Below are 20,812 nucleotides of genomic sequence, written 5' to 3'. Positions count from 1 at the left end.
TCCTATTCTAAATTATCCACCATCAGCATGTTTACTTGCTTTCTTGTATTGCTTACAGACCTTCTCCAATGTAGTGGCGTGACTTTCACAAATAATACATTCTGTGGGAACTACCTCCTTGCAGGAAGTCTATACTGACCTATAAAATCCTTGTGCACCAAGGGCACTTCCACAGTTTTTGAAATGGGATGTCCCCCTGCCTCTCTTTTTAAGCTTTCTACTTTATACTCTGTGGAGTAGAAAATATAATGCCTTAACCGATGCTCAATATTCCAGGTGAGGGAATACCAGAAAGTTGATTCTGTAGTCTGGATGGAGCATTTTCAGTCGAAGAAGCATTTCATCCCTAATCCAAGTGATTTCTTCAGTCTCGACTCACTGCAAGTTTCCCCAACCTTGTGCTTCGTTTAGGTACTTGAGTGAATGCACTCAAGGTGCCAACCAATGCAGCAATCCTCTAGAGGTTCTGCTGTTAATATCCATGTTCTCAGTCTTCTGCTTTTTGTGTAAGACATATGCCTTGAAAGGTGCTTTATTCATCAACTATAGAGGTTCACACACAGTGCTCAAGAGCTGTCTACCATATCGAACATGATAGAATCACCAGTCTTGAAGGAAAAATGCATATTCCCAGATGGATTATCGAGAGGTTTCTGGTGGTTGCTGGCTGTCATTGAGCGAAATCAGTCACAAAGAGGATGTGGTACAAAAAATCTCCTTTTGGTTGTTAACAGATTGCTTAGTTGCCAGTAGTTTGCATGTAAGATGATACCTTGTCTGCCAACACTCTAACTGTGCTAACTAACGGTACACTGAGAAAAAGTGAAACATGAAAAATTGCAACACAAACCCGAAGTAGTGAATGCTTGCCTGTAAAGTGAAAGTTGTGCGTCAGCACTGCAATTTGCATGATTCAAATGACGTGGTATTTACTTTCAAGGCAAATGGTCTCCATTTCTTGCACAGTTTCACAAATGTTCAACTAGTGGTCAGCAAGTATTTGTAGAAAAGTCAGCATATTCAGTTTGAAATACCGGTGTCTGTAGCAACCTGCTAGTGACTATATCAAGGAGGTTTCATTGGGATATAAACGGGAAGTATTTTCTGTCAATACTAAAAATTCCTACGGGGGTCACTGACCAATCTATAGGCCTGTGTGACTGTTGCTTCTGGAATGAATATCAGAATGACTGCATCAACCTCCAGCAATCACCAACTGGTCAGAATACCCATTGACTTGACTGGTTGTTGCAATATGATATTGGGCCGGTCTCTCATCCTGTCTGACTGAAGCCTTATTCACTTGATCCAATGTTGCAACACGTTCAAAATGGCAGACAAGTTGACATCACATAGTTAGCGGGTACGTGACTGCAAGACCTAAATAGTCTGTGTGAGCCAGAGCGGAGGGAGTGACACAGTTAATGACTCAGTTAGTGACTCGCTACACCAACACAAGTACGAACCACACAAGCAACACGTAGAAACTTCCAGCTCTCTGCAAGCAAAAAACGTTGATTCAAAAAGTTAATAAGATTTACCATATACCCCAAACATTTGTTCAGTAAACATGACAACTCATTTTATGCAATGGATGGGTTTGTGTGGTTGCAGCTAGCTGATATGCCTGTCAGGAAGTAGATGAGTGAGCACTCTGGAAGTTATTAACTTTCATTATATTGTTAGAGCGCTTATCTACAAGTTGAACTAATTAGGATCAAACTACAGTGTTGTTGAATTTCCAGTTGTAGTTTTTTGTTGTAGTTGTAGATTCTTCATGCAAGTTTACAACAGTCCACGGAAACTATAACTATAAGCAGAAAATTATGTCACAGAACACTGCATATAAACCTGGATATTATTCAGTAATTTACAGGTGTGGTGTAGCAAACAGCTCTTTTAAAACTGCCTGATGAAACTGTCTACTTTGACATGCCGGGCCTCTGTTTGTTTCTTATTTATTTTATGTCAGTCTTTCTCACATGACATCCTGTTGGAGGACAAAAAAATGTGGCAGCAATTGAGTAAATCTCTGGATGCTGGCCACTGAAGCCAAGGTCACAGAGATCAGCTACGAGTTCAGTCTGAGTTGTTACTCATCTAATCTTGACAGACTTTAAGACAGCGGTCCTAAAACCATTTAAAGGTGGCTTTGAAAACAAACAATCGAGTGACCGAGTTAGACAGTTTTTAAGATACGGCAGAAGTTTCTCCTATTTTATACAGCTGCAGAAAGTGGCCTGCAGTAAGTCAGGGTAGCACCTTCTAAAGCCCTACTAGAGTGAATTATAGACCCGGATTTTAAAGAGTGGTGTCAAATTCACCTTCCGCTGTCAGTGAACGATAAGAGAGCATAAGTGGAGCCTATTTGCTGGCTTTGGGTCTAAGGCCTGTGATACATTGGGAGGGGCTGATGCGGGGGGTAGATCATGGTAAGTAATAACCCCTATCCTCTCTGTTAAAGTGGCCTGCAATGCATCCAGGCATGAGTGAAAGGGATGTATCCCAGAAGCCAGGCTGCCCCAGTAACACCATTACCATCACCTCCCTGCATGCGCAAAGAGCTGGAGATAAGCAGAGATGTGACAAAGCTCCACTGGAAAGTAGTAAAGAAGTCCAGGCCTGCAGTTTCTTACTTTCACAGTGTCTCTTTGCACTGCTACTGCAATTGTTTAGAAGAAGATGAGAAGTTATTTTAAATAGTAATCGTAACAGAGAGTATCATTTAAAGGGATTATCCTGTGCCTGGCTCTCAAGCATTGGTATTTCAGTAGATCTGCCATAATTATTTGCAGGATCCGTATGTTGGATGTCTGACATGATGCCATTCCAACCATTTTGCGTGTTATGCTTGGTATGAAAATGTGCTTGCTCAGAACGTTTCTATCAGCAACAGTTGCTTTTAAAGTCTCTATCCTGTCATTTACATTCTAAAGGGCTCAAAACAGCCTGTTTGGTGATTAACATCCAGTTGTGCCTCATAAACTGTTTACTCTGACCAGTCTGTGCATGCAAAGGGTACAGGGTGCACTTAAGGCACTGAAGGATGAATGTCATGGAGCGGAGCATAATTAGTAAAGTCACAGGCAGGCCACATGAAGTCAGCTTGTGCCAAACACACCACCATAAAACCTTAATACTTCTGTAAAGTAGCACTTAGGGAAACATAAACTTGTGTTTATGAGACTCTCACTTAGCAAACAATGATTATCTGAAAAGAGATGATAGATTTAGCCATTTCTAGAAGAAATTAAGAAGGCTTTAATAGTATTAAACTATTAGAAATTAGAAGTTACTTAAGGTCATAGTTATGAAAGTGGACTAATTAGTTTTGGTGAGTGACAAATATGTTCTACTAACCTTTTTGACCTGAGATGACCTGTACCTTAATGTGGCTAACAAGTTTGAGTTTGTCTATAGTCTGCCTATGTTACTGTTATAAGGGGTACATAGCTTTAAGTAATATTTTTCAAGGCCCCTGCTAATATAATCACTTTAATGTTAATATGGTTTCTTTAGATCACTCTGTATATCAGATCTTAGGCCCCACTCATAAAGGCACAGAGACCAGTTGATGACCATCTTGCAACCACTGGTTGTGAGGGTAAAATGAGTATCAGCTAAATGGTTGGTGAGTGGTTGGTGGCAGTTCCTTTGAAACCAGTTGCTAAGCTTCATTCACACAGGCTGAGAGACCAATCAGTGACCCCTCTGCCAATCACCAGCCACTAGGGAGAAGTGCAGGAAGATGCTGAGTGGTTGATGGAGGAAGTTGATAAAAAGGTATAGGATGCTGCACCAAAAACGTCCTTGCAATTGACTTGGTTGCTGGCTGGTTTCCATGTTCGCCAGTAGTTTGCTTGGAAGACGCCAACTTGTCTGCAAACACTCACAAAGTACTCGTGAAGGCAGTTTTACTTACACTTTTTCAAATTTCACTGTTGTTTGGAGAGTAAATGCTAAGCACCTTCTTCGTGATTGATTTCATCCAGTGAAGGCCAGCAACTTCAAGCAACTACTTACCAACTCATCAGGGAATACATATTTTTCCCTAGTAAACGGTAGTTGAATGGAATCACTTTCTAGGCCTTTGTGACTACTCATTACTACTGAATGAACATTTAAAACAGCAATAAGCACTGAGTGAAGGCTTAAACCAAATTATTTGTGCTGAATATAAATATTTTTTTTTAATTCCCTGTTTTTTTTCTATCTTAGCAGAATAAAACCTTTGCATTTTCGTTATACACCCATTTTTCACTATCCCAATCCTCCTGCTGAGTGACACAAATTCAGCTCTGGCAGTGGAAAAAACTATTTGCTTTTACTGTCGACAATAGTTTCTGCTGGTAGTCAGTAACAGAAAAAACACTGCATTTAACTGGAGTCGAGGTTAGAAACCATCTAAATAACCCAACACCCACATAGACCTATTTTACAGCTTCCAAAGTGCTGATTTTACATGAATGGGCATGTTTGTATAATCTCTTTTCTCCTTGGTACTTTCCACTTATGACCCTTGCAAGGTCCAGCTATGATTCAGCCACACTGAGACAAACCGTGAAGTGATAGCTGGGCTTAGGTTTCTGTCATTTGTCTCTTCAATACCCTTTTTTTTCGAGATGACTTAAGCTGTGCCAAACCTCTCACTGCCCTGAGACTCGGGGTCTATGATTGTATGAAATCATCACACGAACCATAGAGTTCCAGATTTACCGATCACCTTTTCTCAGTCGTAGTCTGTGGTTCATTATCAGCCAGAATAATCCATCATTATTAGAACTTTGCAAATTCCAGTCTCCTTGTTTTCTTTCCATGTCTTGACGCCAGACCATTGGAGGTTATATGAAAAGTGACACTTATATCAGTCTTGTGTAGTTCACAGCTAGATGAAGCCATATTATGTCTGAAATCCAGCCTGCAAAAATGTTTAATTTTACTTCTATATTGTCGCCAACAGAGGATATTGCATTGTACGCTTAATTCAACTTGGCAGAGCCACACCAATGGCTGAGAACTGGCAATGTCTGCTGAAGAGCAACAGGGATCCGCCTCGGTTCTCTTTTATTATCCATCAGTCTTGGATTGATTAAAATATTGCAGTTCATTTATTTGCTATGAAAGCAAAAAAGTCATTTTTTTTTTTATCTGCATACAAATCATTTACTGGAAATAGTTGCAGGATAAATGTTTTCTATTGAATTATACAAACAGATAAAAAAGATATTTCTGTCACTTCTGAAAATATTATGCCCACCAATATAAACTGTATGTGAAGTATGTGCATTGTAGCATGTAGCATAATTTCTCCTTGTTTGTATCTGACAGATTTTTAGCCAAGTGCGTAGATTTTAGCCAGTTGTGCGTGGCCGCAGTTGGACACAAGTTTCTTGGTGGATTTCTGGCTACCTGCTATTATTCCCATACCCTGTATCCACACCTTTATATTCTTCACTGTTTAAAAAACCAAAAGGAAAACATGAAATGTCCTGATTATAACAGAATTCAGAGTTTATATTTAATCCAGGTGATCTATGTAATTAATCTATAGGAGAACCTAAACCTTTACCGCCGTATTGTCATTTGTTTGGCTATGGAGCACAGACTAGTTTGGAGATAAGGAGGAAAAACTTCTATCCAGACAAGCTTCGGCTAATATCTATTCATCTGTTCAGGCCCCAGCTAACCACCAGCATGTCTGTGCACCTGTATGAACTAAGGTCATTCTTCAATCGAGTTCCTTTCAAGTAATATGAAATAAAAAGTATGTGTGTATTTTTCTAGATAAACTTAAGAAACATGGATGGTGAAGATTTTGGGATTTTTTTTTTCATTTATATATTAATGGGCCAATATCTTCACATACACAGTGGATGGTATATTCTGGATGTCTGTCAGTAATCACCAGTGTCAGTATGCCACTGTCTTCTTTTTTGGGTGTAAATCTGTTGCTTCTTCCTCCTTGTTTTTTTTTCTGTAGATTGAGAACTACATCAAAGAGAGTATGAAAACAGAGATGGCTCAGCTGCAGCAGAGTGCTGTCCACAACCACACTGCAGCCATGTTGGAAATGGGAACCAACCTCCTCTCTCAGACTGCTGAACAAACACGCAAGCTCACTGATGTTGAGACTCAGGTAACAGTTAAAAAATGCTTTTGAATGTTTTCAAATGCCTACATATTTGAGTGAATTGTTATAATAACACTGTGTAGGTATATCCTGTGCTTCACTAACTATTTTACACATTTTTTCTTAAAAAGAAAAAGCAAACTGGCCAAAGACAATAACGATGGTATATGAATGCCTATCGATTACTTTCAATACTTTGAATACTGAAAGTTGAGTAAAGTTGACCTTTGAGCACGGGTCATTTTTAGCTCATTTATTCAACGTACTGAATCACCTAATGGGTTTTCACCCAAGCTGTGCTCATTTTTATTGTTTTATGGGCAATAATCTGCAAATTGCAATAGATTGTGTACGTCATTGATACTGTGGTTACTAAAGCACTAAAACGATAACTGCTCACAATTTTTTTTTAAGTATAAACATAGTAGAGATAAATATGTTCTACATATTCCCATGTTCTAGGTATAGGCTTGACAAAATGAAAACAAAGCTGGGGATTTATGTGTGGCTTGAATGTACAGTGCTTTTTTTTTTTTCTCAAGTGCTTTTGGTTTATCTTACATTTTGTTACATTGTTGCTGATTTATGATTACTGGGACTAACAAAGTATAATATTGATTTTTTGTATTCTGTATTTTTTTGCCGTGGCAGGTTCTGAATCAAACATCAAGGCTTGAGATCCAGCTGCTGGAAAATTCTCTTTCAACCAACAAGTTGGAGAAGCAATTAATGGTCCAGACCAATGAGATCAGCAAGCTGCATGACAAGAACAGGTAAACACACAATACACAATACAGACTGGCAACCGAAGATAAACCGGAGGTAATAAAGATGATGTATCGATGGGCGAAAGTCCAGCAAATTTACTAAACATTTTTCACTCGCTGCTGCTGTTTGCTGCATGATTGCATAAACAAAATCAAAAGCTTACTACCAGCGCTCTCTGACATTGTTATCAGATTTTCCAAAATAATATTTAGTTATGTAAACAGCAGCAATGATAAGAAGCTCATACTCTCTTCGTGCTCAGTAGATCCCACTAAACCCCACGAAGCCTCGCTTTCCGTTTTGGACAACTTTGTATTTGTTGCAAAATCAAGCAATTAAAATATTGCTGTTGGATATGTTTTCATAACTCTAAACCATGTTCTTTACAGTGATTAGTCCTGCGGGATTGTGTTACATGATGTAGTTTTTCAGTCCATAGGTCTCACTGCGATATCTGCAGAGACTGAGACAATCACTTAAAAAAAAAAAAAAGATCGCCATTTGAAAGCATAGTTTCTGGTGAATCAGACTTCAGTTATGCTTGAAGCTTATGGACATAGATTTCCGAGAGCAATTTTCCTAAGCTTAAGCAATTATGACATTATTCAATCTCATATGTATTTCCTTTACCGATCTTATAACTGCGGGGAGGATATGATTATGAATTTGACGTCAGCTTCTATCATCTTTGAGGTATTAGATTGTAAAGCTCAGATGCCGTAATAGCGTATTCACTTACCTCAGATGGGCCTGCAAAGTGAACAATGAAGCACATGTTTATACTGTGTGAGGAAAACATGGCAACTAAGCCTACAGACATCATTGTTTGTATTTTAGTCAGGGAAAGTTCCTGAATTGGAGTTCTCTAATCACCTCTTGGGAGATAGTGAGGGGAGTATTGCCACATGTTGATTATAATTACTTTGGGTGTCTGTCATAGGCGGCGCAGTGGGAACCAAAAGTCAAATATGAAGAAATTTAAATAAATATGTTTTAATCACCTGATCCCTGCTCATAATTGCAAATAAATGAAACTGATATGTATTGCATAACTAGTAAATCAGAGGCAGGATTAAAGCATAAACTGCCAAACAACTGTGGATCAGTTTAAATCCTGTGAAAACAAATGTAATTCCAGAGACGTTGGATGACCTGGAAGGAAATAATAATTAACAACTTCATCATGTTCCATAATAAACTCTTTCGTTTTGCTTTTCCCCTCAGCTTCCTCGAGGAGAAGATGTTAGAGATGGAGATGAGACACCGTGAGGAGTTAGAGACACTGAAGCAGGAAAAGGGAAGTCTCCAAAACCTCGTGGGAAGGCAGAGCGGAGTTATCAGAGAGCTGGAAGCCCAGCTGAGCCGGGCCACAGGAAACAGCACGGCACTGCAGAGACAGCAGCAGGAGATGATGGACACTGTCCACAACCTGCTCAACCTCTGCTCTAAAGATGGAGGTAAGCAAACTGGAGTCATAAATGTGTAAAAGTTTGGAATGTTTCAAAGCATAAATATTGTTTTATACAATAGCCATCTTGGAAAAACATATCCTTTGATGTCTAGTGAAGTCAAGCGGGTTTATTGTCATTTCAAGCATGTGCAATGGTACCGTACACAATGAAGCGAAACAGCGTTCCTCCATAACCATGGTGCTACATATATAAGATACAACAGACAACACAGGAGAGGTCTGTGGTGCCAAAGAAGTAGATGAAGACAAGTCAAGAATTCTGAGAGCAAAAACCTTTGAGAAATACTTTTTATTCATCCCTAAGCAAATTATGTGGTTACAGTTACTCAAACTTCTTAAACGTAATAGCAATAAAACTGAATTCATTTTAACAGGCACCAAATCAAAACTGACTAAAGTCCCAACCAGAAGTGTTTCATTATCCATTGATAATTCTGTTGTCACACCCTCCCCTCAGGTTAAGAGTCTTGGTGTCATCCTCGATAGCACTCTTTCCTTCACAGCACATATAAATAATATCACTCGGTCTTCCTGTTCTCCTTAATATTAACTGCCTTCGACTTCACTCACTCCAAACAGTACTACCATACTTACATCTCGTTTAGATTACTGTAATTCTCTTCTTTATGGTCTACCTCATAAATCTCTCCATAAATTGCAGTTAGTTCAAAATACAGCTGCTCATATTGTATCCAGAATTAGATCCACTGAACATATAACATATAACATTTTCTTAAACAGCTCCATTGGCTTCCAGTTCACCTCCGTGTCAATTTCAAGATCCTGCTTCTTACTTTTAAGGCGCTTCATAACCTCGCTCCTCCATATTCATCTGATCTTCTCCATACACACTCACCCCCTCGTACACTTCGCTCTTCTTCAGCTCTGACTACCATGAGACTCAGAGCCTTTAGTAGTCTCACCACTTTTAAATCATGTCTCAAAACCCATCTATTCAGAATTCCATACACCTGATCTGTCTTAGTCCATTTTTACCGTGCTCAGCTTTTATACTTGATTTTATATCTTCATGCTTGTTTTTTTTTATTTACTTTATGTTTAAATTTTATTTTGCTTTGTTTTATTATATTTTATTGTTGCTTCTGTTCTGTGCTATTGTAAGGTGACCTTGAGGGTCTTAAAGGCGCCTATAAATAAAATGTATTATTATTATTATTATAAGACAATAAGGACAGTAACAAACTGAATTAAATCAAATAATACAATATATTATAAAGTTACAAAATGTAAGAAATAGCTCTAGCATATATACAAACAGCTCAACTATAAATATACAGAATATTACAGAGATTAAGTATATATGATTGACATTTTACCCTAAACTGTAAACTTTGTTATTTGTTTTCACAGTAGAGAATGTGCAAAAGGGTGTAAGTATTGCACTGTGTACTGTGAATAAGATGGAGGAGTTGTACAGGGAGATCCTGTGACTGGCAACCCACTGCTGTGTGTAAATACAGCCGCAAATAGACACTTGCTTAACTTTAAATTCTTACTCTTGTTTCACCCTAAAGCAAAAATCAAGACCGTCCAGAATTCACCGGCTTGGACTATAATGGGGAAGAAAAGTTTATATTTATGTTTCTTTAAGACTTGTCAATCATCCATTGGTCGGACGTGCACTGCTCTAAATGTTTTCTACCCCCATCACCGGTGACCCCAACGCAAGAAGATGCTTATTGACCTTTGCCAGACCACAATGTGAAAAGCAAAGTTTGTGGATTGGCTATGTTAAGTTTGACCCGTGAGGCAGCAAGCTGTTTTGGATTACTTAGTTCCTCTGGTCAGATCTTTCTGTTACAATAGCTTTGATTTGACAATCCTTGCGATATTATGATGAAACCAGTTCTACAAACCTTACCCCATGCAGAGAGACACAGGGATGCACTTTCTATAATGCCGAGCACCATTGAGAGCAGCATGAAGAAAGAAACATGCTTCTTATTGTAACCCGATGTGCTCCCATTAAAGCAATTTAGTGGCTCTCGTAAACCAGCGTGGTGCACTTTTCACAACAATCGCTTTTCACGCTTTAATTTTATAAAGTCCGTGTACACGGCTTCAGCGAGATGTTAGACACGACTCTGTCCATGAAGTAATTGGCTTATTTCATTCCTCTGGGTCCCTCACTGTTAATACGAGACTAGGGATTTTCCTTTTGGCCTAATGTTTGACCCGACAGCAATGCAACCTTTCTTGTTCGGTCAAACGCAGTGAACTCATTTACCCCCTTCTCAGGCATTTAAACATTAAAACCTACTTGATCCTAACATTTGCCCAAAATCCCTTTGGTCACAGGAGATTTGACATGCAAGTCCGTGTCAGGGGGGATGGTTGCAACCTCATTTCCATTTGTGGATTTCCTGCAGAGACGCCTCGAGACCCCACAGTGCTTCTCGACGTTTCCCATCAGACAGGAAACAACAAGGGCTTGAAAGGACGAAGGAGTCATGAGCGGATAGCTGCTGCACATGATTAACACATGCTTTGTATTTATCATGCTGCTGACTTTTGTAATTTTAATGTTCCATGCAGAAAAAGGTCACGGACTGTCTCTATGCTTAGTCTGGATTTGTATATATTACATTTAATTACCGGAGGTCTTTTGGGACCCTTTTGGCCTGCCTGGGCCATATGGATCATCTGCACATTCCTTATATTAAGATGCGTGTCTTGATGTGAGACTTGTAGATCTCTGTTTTGCTGTTGTTGTTGTAATTTAACAACATTGATTAAATTCTCCGGTAATCATTATTTTTGTAGCGTATAACTCAGTACCATTTGTGGCATTTTTAGAGTTGGTTAGGTGAGCAGGTTATCCCAGCCCATCCCCCAGCCCATGATTGGTGGCTACCCTAATAAGAGGGGATAGAAATGGAACGTGGCCACTGCTGCTCTGTGGTTGGTCCTTTCCTCTTCCAAGGGGGTGTTGAAGGTTGGGGCGGGCATGCAGGTCAGAGGTCTGCCCTTTCCTCACCCCAGCCCAGATAAGTCAAACTGTAATAGCTCCTGGGGGAAGCCCTGTCTGAAGAAAGTGAAGGAGTTGGTAGAGCTCACTGGTCATCTGATGCACCGCGCCTGTTTTTCAGCAGCATTTAAAGCACAGAAGAAGCATAGCTTTGTTTTTCTATGTTCGGGGGGGGGCTTTAGTTTGTTTGAGAAACAAATGAGTGTTTTCATTCGAGTGAAGATTTAGCATTTTATGCCATCGGGGGACGTCTGCTTGTGTTAATAACTTCTTGTTTGGAAATGGAGCCTGAGCACTTCCTTTAAAACGTGGCCTCAAATCATCTTTGAGTGCAGGGAAACTGACAGATGCTTACAAAAAGCCCTAAATTTAAAAAAAGACGCTTTCCCACCAGCTGTCCATCGATTGCTTTTCCTAAAATTGAAGTTTCCAGTGTGTGTTTCAGCTGTTGCTATGCAAAGTGAGGCCGGGGAGATATTTTCAGAATGACCAGATGCTGCAGTGGAGTTCTTATATAGGTTGCAACCATTACTCGAACCTCATTAGAGAGTGAGCCACACATTGTTATGAACAATACCTGACCTCAGCTTTGGAACACTGTGCTAAAAAAAAGAAGTCTGGCTGCTAAATGTGATTTTGTTTTACAGTGTTCTATTATCCAACTAAATGAATGACATTCATCATTTTTACAGCTGCTTAGTCAGAATATAATTATTTTAAGGTTCCATGCAATGCCTAAAAAACATGGCCTTTTCTCTGTGTAATGCCCTAAAAAAAAGAGCATGGTAAACCACTTCGTTAGACGCTCCAGACCAAATTTGCTGCACGCGATTGTTTTCATGCTTCACTGGCTGGTTGTAAAGTGTGTGCAGTTATTTCCATCCACCTGAATAACCTATCCAAAAGTAGGGATAACTCTGCTGCATTTTATAAGGGTGCAACCGAAATATTTAATTTCTTTGTAGCGATCAAACGCGCTGTTGTTGTACGTATAAGGGTAAAACTGCATATTTTATTCTGATATTTATTAAGCTAAAGTTTGCAATTTTATACATTTAAGCTACAAATTACAATTAGCGAGCATTCTAAATTGTTCTACATAATAAAACTAAAAAGATTACATAGACGGCACATGTCCCCACTAGAGGCCTGCATAAAGAATTGTGTCACGAAAAGAAAAGTATTTGGTACACGGTAAATATTTCAAAACAAAGCCGCTTTCCAGTCCATGAACTTTGTTTGGCACCAGAGACTTGGGTTTGTGTCGTTTCCCTCCAATGATTTAGGTTGTGGTAACACTTGGTTCAGGTTAGAGAAGGGAGAATGGTTTTAGTTTAGAAGTCAGACTTTTTTTCTCTCGTTAACTAGAAGACGATAACCTCTAACCCTTTTACAAGCATCAACCAAATGGCGTTTGAAGCCCAAACATAAAAAACATCAAAGTAAAAGAATGATTTAGCTATTGGTGGCAAAAATTTGGCAAATCATGTAAATGTTGATAGGAATGTTGAGTATAAAGAGTTGAGTATCGCTAAAACATGGTTTGCATGTGGTATACCTCCTATGGAAGGTATATCCAAAAGCAAATCACGTGTACGTGTTATGTGTACTTTTTCAAGAGATATAGTTGATATAAAAGTGAGAGAACCCAAAACATTTTCACGATACCAGTGACCCTCCTTATATATTACCCTCAATTCTCTGTTTGACATTCTGTAGACCGTTTTACCCCGTTACATTGTCAGTTCTTTTTTTATATTTAATGATTTATTTTAAATGATTTTTCTACACTGTCCTGGGCACACATGCTCTAGTATTTTTATACAGTACCTCGCTTCCAATTTCTCTTTGAAGTCTGTTAAGATTTCTGTTACTTGCATTCGTTCATTAGAGACCCAGCTTGGGTCTTGTTGACCTTGAATATAAATAGCATCGTGTTCATCAACTTGACAAGTATCTGGCAAAGGGAAGGGATAGGATTTTAATACTTTGCTATGCGATTTCTGAGATCCAAAAATAGGACAAAAGTAAATGTAATAATAATGTAATAAATCACAAGGACAATTATTAATCATCACTGCATTACGGTAAATGCGTTGTGGGAAGGACTTGGCATCGTTTTTCGTGTGTTTCATGCTTGATCTGCAAGTACACAAAATAAAGAATTTCGCTTGCAATCACTTTAACTCTCAATGGCACTGAGGACTGATTATAGTCGCATGGGAGCAGGGATTTCTGTGGTAGTCCATTTAGCTCCTTCCTAGTTCAAGTATTTGGGCTCATTTGGCAAGGATCCTGATTTATGCAAACACCCAAGCCCTGCTGGTCTTTTCACATGAACCCCCTGCTGAATACGAGTCCCAGCTGAACCCCAAAAAATATTTTGGTAAATAAATATTGGGACATAAATAATATTTGTAAAGCTGGGCAGCAAGCTGTTCAAGGGAGCCGCTATGAAGCTGGAGGGTCCGGTCCCCTCAGCAGACAGTCTTCTTCCACCAGGGTAGATGTCAAAGGCAATTGTGAAATAATTGTCCACGCTGTTACAGATTGAATACCAGAAAGTTCCCCTCTGACAGTGATCTTTCAGGCCTCTAAAATGTGTCCCACTGTCTGCCAGCTTGGGGTCAATTACCGCCCGACAGGGCCGTTCTTTGTTGTATTAGAGTCTGCAGAGCAAGGGTCCACTCCGTCAAACTGTCACAGCGGGGGATTCTTGTTGCCGACACTCAATACCTTGTCAAAATGCTCCAATACTACGCCCAACTAAGCAGCCTGCTTCTGCTGAGAAGTTCTGCATCCAGGAGAGGGGGTGGGGCGGATCAAAGGATCACTGACACATTTCACTTTTCCCTGACATTTTCTTTGACTCAACCGTTTCAACAATAAAAAACAGTGGTGTGAAAACTGAGACCAACCCCCTTCTATGAGAGGCGAAAGGCAGGGACAGGGAGGAGAGAGAATCGGAAGGTATTTCCACCAATATAGCATGGCTTGGAAAGTAAATAAAAACCACTTGTTATAACAGGAACTTGAAATTTATAGCTTGTAGTATTTTGTCCTTACCCCCTTGCTTGGTTTCAAAATAACGCTGCCATAATTATCAGCAGATGGAAATGGATGCAGCTGGTCTGTCACAGTCTAAAGCCTTCTCTCAGAGTGTGAAAATATCCAGCAATGATCACCTCTGTGCTGCAAATGAATTGGTTGCTCTAAAAGTTGATCTGGTGGTTACGCTCGCAGTGAGAATTTTATTATCTTTTTTCTTCCCCCTGTGAAATATGCAGATCTGAAATATTGCAGATTGATCAGCTATGGGTTTGGTGCCAATTTGTGATTCTTATTAAACTCTACTTTTAAGATACAAGAGGTTGCACATTTTGTGGCGTTCAAGTGATATAAAAAATGTGCTTTAATTGTTTGAGACTTCAAGAAGGATTAGTTAATATTTTTTTACTGCATGGAGTGAGATTAGAAGATAAGTAAACTCATGTTTGTGCATTTTTATGGAGCTGGAGTGAGCTCAGTGTAAAAATGGGAAGCATGTGGAAACAACTGTCCAAGCTCACTCCACAGCTCATATAAGACTTCCTTAACCTGTCACACAACCAGGCAGGAAGTCGTTCATTTTTCACATCCAGCAGTCCTGTCATTTCCAAATTTCTTTGTTTTCCTCATTAAGCAAGTAAGAGACTTGTTGAGTTTTGGAGGTTTTGAGGTTTTATTTTTCAACTTTTGAACACCACATATGTTAAACAAATGGCTTTAATTGTAAACTTCAGTCAAATAGAGAATTTTCACTCATTGAGGTTATGCAGACAAAAACATGACGAATTTCTTGTGTATCTGCAGTTGTTCCTAACAGTACAAAGGTCACGGAAGAAGAGAAGAAGTTTCGGGACTGTGCCGACCTGTACCAGGCTGGTTTCCATAAGAATGGCGTTTACACCATCCACGTTAATGCACAGGAGACCAAAAAGGTGGGAAGCCGTGATATCATGCAGCCAGCATTTCTCTGTAATGTGAAAATATCTCAGCTTTCATCACCTCTGAGGAGCGTTTTTATAGTGGATTTACAGGGTTTGACTTGGTTTTTTAAAAATATTGGACTCCGCTTTCTCTGCATGAGCTAAAACCAACCCGTGGGATATTAGCCAATGATGAGTGTCAATTATGAGTGCTAGCTGCTGCGGAAATATTGAAAGCTAAAAATACATTTGGCAGCTCTGAGAGTTCAGGAGTTTACTAGGGAGGTTAGGTGCGAAACAGGACACCACACTGCTGAGCATGGTGACAAAGGTATGTGTGTGTATGTATTTCACATCTACGCTATTGAATTTAACTGAAGTGTATTTACCTGTTATGGCACCAAATATAACTAATCTAAGAGAGAAACCCAGCTTTTCCCTTTGAGTGAGCCCTTGGCCAACTTGGCTACGTTCTCTGATTGATGAGAGCGATGATTTCATGACTTAGGGAGTTTGTGTGCGAATTTCTGTTCATAGCTGTTTGGCTAATCTCCTTTTGAAATTTAAATTCACACAGCATTTTAATGTATAATGTTACTTGAGCTGTTGTTTATTATTCCAGTCTCCATGAAAGATGAGGAAACTATGGAGGATATTTGTTAAACAGTAGGCGATCTAAGCTTCAAGCCTCTGGGTGGATAGCTCCCATAGAAACGTCTGACGTCTTTTTGGCTGGAAGATGTCCTGTCGACTTCCATGGTGTATTACTGAGAGATCTGCTAATTTTGTTCAAACAAACCAAGTTTGAAAAGTCTGTTTTTTTACATCTATCAATCCATTTCCTTCCGCTTGTCCAGTTCAGGGTCGCAGCGGGGCTGGATCTTATCCCAGCTGCCAGGCCGAGACAGTTGTCTTTTTAGAATGAGCTATATAGGAATACTAGTTGCTGAGGAAATATAGCTAGCCTACCTGTCTTTAGCCTGGGTTGTTCATGTCAGCACTGAAAGTTATTTTGTGTGTGTTACTTGCTATGCATAAAAGATCGAAAAACTTTAAGTTAATTAAAAAAAAAACATTATTCTATACTATTCTATACTTTTAGCGATGGTTGTAAAGTCGATGGTCATAGCGTGTGTGTGTGTGTTTGGCATGCATGAAGAGCTAGTCAAAAAAGAAGGGTTCTGTCTGGGCTACCGCTTTAATTATACCCAGGCTTTGTTCATGTGTGTTCAGCTGTGTGGTCTGGCTGAGGTGAAAGACCTTCTCCGCTAAACCCCGGGGTATCCGCCTCAAAACAAAGAGTAACACTGCAGATAGAGTGCCAGTACTGCATTATCAGCTTACACACGCTGAGGTCCAAGGTTAAGGGCCACATTACACCCAGGTGTCTGCTGGTATGTGTCCATCCTGGACCTCCGCTTTGATTTTGCAGAAACAAGGACCACTGATGAGGAACATCTCGAGGGAGCTGTTGAGGGATAAGGAGACGCTGATTGAGTTTGAAGAGGACCTAGATACATTGCATTCCCAAAGATGATTCATCGAGAAAGCAAGAGAAAGGAGTGTCTAGAACCAAATAATTGTCCAAGTGACCCTGCTCTGTTTGTAAATGCCGCTGAGAGTTGAAATGTTGAATGTTGAATTCATTAGTTTGGTAGTTACGTTACATCTTCAGACTATGCAAAGACCTATGGGTGTTATCAGTGTTCTATCACCTTCATACACAGTACTTTCCAACCCTCCCTTTCTGTCCTTTTAACATTGCATAGGTCTACTGCAGAATGGAAACAGCCGGCGGCGGATGGACAGTCATCCAGCGCAGAGAAGATGGCAGCGTGGACTTCCAGAGAACGTGGAAGGAGTACAAGATGGTGAGACAAGACAAATACGTGCACGCACTTCTCCATCCATGCACTCATTCATATCCATTAACAACGAGAGGATAATGTTTGTTCTTTAAACACGAGACAGTAAGTGAATACACACCCAGAAACTGAGTGAGCGCGCTCATCTGTATCCATTAAGCATAAATTACGAAACCGTACGATGAGCGAGACCTCCTGTTTCAAAAAAATACGCTTCCACTGTGTGATGATGAAAAATATCGTGCACACTTTGGCCTTTACTGAACATGATGAAAACATGAGAGTCGGGATGCACTGATCCAAGACCATTTGGAACGCTTCGGCCAGATGTCATTCCTCTTTGGCAATATCTCCCCTGTCGTTTTTGTATTAGCAAAATTGTCTAGGGTGTCTGAGACTTGCACTGCTCCTTAGCCAAGGCTTCACTGCTGTTATTCTTCCTCTTCTCCAACAGGAAATTACTACCTAAATCTGAAAACAAAGCATTTGTTTAGTCTCAGTCGAGCTGGGCCAGGTGTTTGTCATCAAGGATAAAGCTGTGCATATTTGCATTGAGGGTGTTAACATTTCCTACCTAGGCTGTGTTTAGATGGTAACTTGGATTTATTTTTACTGCCTGTTGAATTGCTAGTGTTTGCTATAGTAGCTGCCTGTGTATACCTTGCACTTGCTTTCAGTTAATGTTTCCTCTTTCCCCGTATAATCTGTTTCTACTTGAGTTTTTACCTCATCTCTCAGCTGCTCTTGTTGTACAATTTATCAGTAAGTGGGAAAAGATAAAGACATTTGGGGAATTACAAAGCAGAGAACTTGCACACTGGACCAGATATAAACCCACAGCAGTTTTTCAATGAGAAATCTTCATGTTGGCATTTTTATTGAAAGAGCCTGAACAAAAATCAACAAAAGCAATATTGGAATAGGGCAGAAATCTCTCATTCAAAGCGACCTCAATCTCACTCTTTTGAGGTAAATTAAAAAGGTGAAAGGTCAGCAGCGTAAACGGTAACAGAGAGATATAAAATGATAAAAAAGAAAAGAAAAAAAACCCCAGTGGAAACCTTCCTGCCTTGAACAGGTGCACAGAGGGAGTGCACGGAGTGCTCAGTGCAAGAGCGTGCATTCGCAGGACTTGGCTGACATTTACGCGGCTAACTAACAGCTTAGAGTCTCCTTGAAAAGTTTAGAAGTCATCAACAAGTGTTTTATTGTGTTATTAATTTTCACATTCTTGGTCTCCCAGGTCTTGTACTTACACATTTATTGTATTTAGAGGATCTGTTAATATTTCAGCCAAACCTCAGACTCAGTTTCTTTGTGAGACCACAGAGGAATGTGGCGTGTGCATTAAAATATGATCTGAAGATCATGCATGTAAGTGCATTATCAGGTGACACCTTTATTTACAGTAACTGCTCAGCTGCCCATCAGCCCGAGTCACTTCTAATGTATTAATATCATGCCATGCGTTTAAGAGGGATTAATGTCAGCAAGAAAGCAAGCTTTTAAAATGTGTTTGCTGTAGTACTAGATAGTACTTGAAAACTGACTCCTTGGACCTTCAGCTAATGCAAAAACAGTTGAATTATTGAGCTTAAGTAGTTTTTAAAAAAAAATATATATATATAGCTAAAAGCTGTAGATAAACATTTGAAACAAAAAAAAACTTTAAAAATACCCATCAATGTGCATACACTACATGACTTTAAAAAACCCTGGATTTAACTAAGCAAATAGTTAAGAGCCTTCCTATTGCACAATAACTTCAGATATTAATTGTTTTGGCTGGCAACAGATTATTTTAATCCTAACTGATGCGAAAGGCCATTTCAGAAGGATCAAGTTATTGGCCTGCTTCAATCAACGAAAACAACTGAGGAGATTATTGAAGCGAATCGGGTTTGGAACTGCCCAACATGTTATTCAAATCTGGAATGAGAAAGAAATGTAGTTGGGAAAAAAAAGTCTTGTATGATCGGAGTGGTGAAATCAAATAGTAAAATAATCAACAGTATGTTTAGCAGTGAAACTGGGAGCATTTCCACACAGACGATGTGAAGAGAAGTCAAGGAATTGGAACAGAAAACTATGTAACCTTAGGAATATCACTTATCTGTGAGGCTAATAAAAAAGGCTTTAAGTTGCTAGAAGGCATAAAGATTTGACTCTGGAGCAATGGAAAAAGGTCATATGATCTGAGTCTAGATTTACATCTTCATGCATGCTCAATCATCCAGGTAAGTTCTTCAGTCTTATATGACTGCAGGTTTCCCCAAATTTATAATCTTATAATCTTATGCAAATGTACGGTTTATAAGATTAGGGAAACCTGCAGTTAGCTGAGACTGAAGAAGTCACTTGGATGAGTGATGAAACGTTTCTTCCACGGAAAACGCTGAGTCCAGATGAATAGAATCAACTTTCGGAGAGTCTAGATTTACTCATTCCAAAGTGATGGCTGGAACAGGTTAAGAAGAGCGGCAGATAAATGTTGGTGCCTACAAATGAGCCTGCAGAGGCAGTGTTGCGATCTGCGGTTTCTTTATTTGGCCGGGTCTAGGTTCATCAATGTTATGTTCCCAGAGAATACAGTCAGCTGTCTACTTGAATATACTGAATGACCAGGTTTTCCCGTCAGCTGATTTTTTTTTCTTCCGTTGATGGCACCGGCTTATTCCGACATGACAACGCCACGCTTCATCAGGATCAAACGGTGAAAGTATGGCTCAAGGAGCATGAGACATCATTTTCACACATGGATTGGCCACCACAGTCCAGATTTTAACCCCACTGAGAATCTTTGGGATGTGCTGGAGAAGACTTCATTTGGATGTTCAACCCTCCCATTATCAGGACAAGATCTGTGCGAAAAAATGAATTTGTATAAGTTTATTGAAGGATCGCCATGGTGCCGTCATCAAAGCTAAAGGCGGCCCAATAAAATATTAGTGTGTGATTTTTTTTTTTTTTTTTTTGGGCTGTGTGGTGTATAAGTGATAGGATGGGTGGTGCTAATAAATTACTAAAGCTCCCCTGACAACCATAAAAAAAAAACAAAGGTTGGAAACAAGTAAGTCAGTAAGAGATATGAGATCTACATATGAGATATGAGTGCTCAACATACACATTTCCTTTTTATCAGGACATTTTGAAAGTGTAACTGACATGCAAACCGAGTGCTCAGTCCAACAATATGACTAACCATCTCATCTTTTTGTGGGCTGAGTGATGTAGATCAGGTTTGCGTGTGAAGAATCGCAGAGCTTGAGAATTATATGAGGGAAAACTGTCAAAAGATCCCCACATACAGCCTCTTCCAAGCAAGAATTCTTGAGATAAACTGTGGTCACAGTAGGAGGCATTGGATCAAACTGAAAGCCCCTTAGATGGGAACATCTCATCAGGAGCAAGATCAATTGTAGCGACAGAGAGAAAAAAGAGAGAAAGTGGTAATGGGCCCCAGCCTTTTTCTCTTCCACCCACTCAGCAGGACATGGCTAAGGCCATAGGAATGCCCTGTATTTGTGTTCCTTCGTTGCTATTCTTTGTCACTACACACACAGAGCACAAACACAACTTCTTTCTGACTTTACCGCTTTGACAATTTCAGCCCCTCTGTTT

At 39.7% G+C, this 20,812-nt stretch overlaps 1 protein-coding gene across 1 annotated transcript in view; it reads left to right on the top strand.

Annotated features, from left to right (window-relative positions):
• angpt1 (angiopoietin 1) overlaps nt 1-20,812 on the top strand; it is a 56,221-nt gene that overhangs the window by 15,597 nt on the left and 19,812 nt on the right. The window contains exons 2-6 of the mRNA XM_084918937.1: nt 5,981-6,136; nt 6,782-6,903; nt 8,123-8,355; nt 15,211-15,338; nt 17,096-17,197. Coding sequence (XP_084775063.1) covers nt 5,981-6,136; nt 6,782-6,903; nt 8,123-8,355; nt 15,211-15,338; nt 17,096-17,197 — 741 coding nt within the window. The remainder of the gene's footprint in view (nt 1-5,980; nt 6,137-6,781; nt 6,904-8,122; nt 8,356-15,210; nt 15,339-17,095; nt 17,198-20,812) is intronic.

Source organism: Perissodus microlepis, chromosome 22 (assembly GCF_051167445.1).
Source record: "Perissodus microlepis isolate ML-2025 ecotype Zambia chromosome 22, ASM5116744v1, whole genome shotgun sequence".
NCBI classification, from domain to species: domain Eukaryota; kingdom Metazoa; phylum Chordata; class Actinopteri; order Cichliformes; family Cichlidae; genus Perissodus; species Perissodus microlepis.
This window is presented reverse-complemented; position numbering and strand designations above follow the sequence as displayed.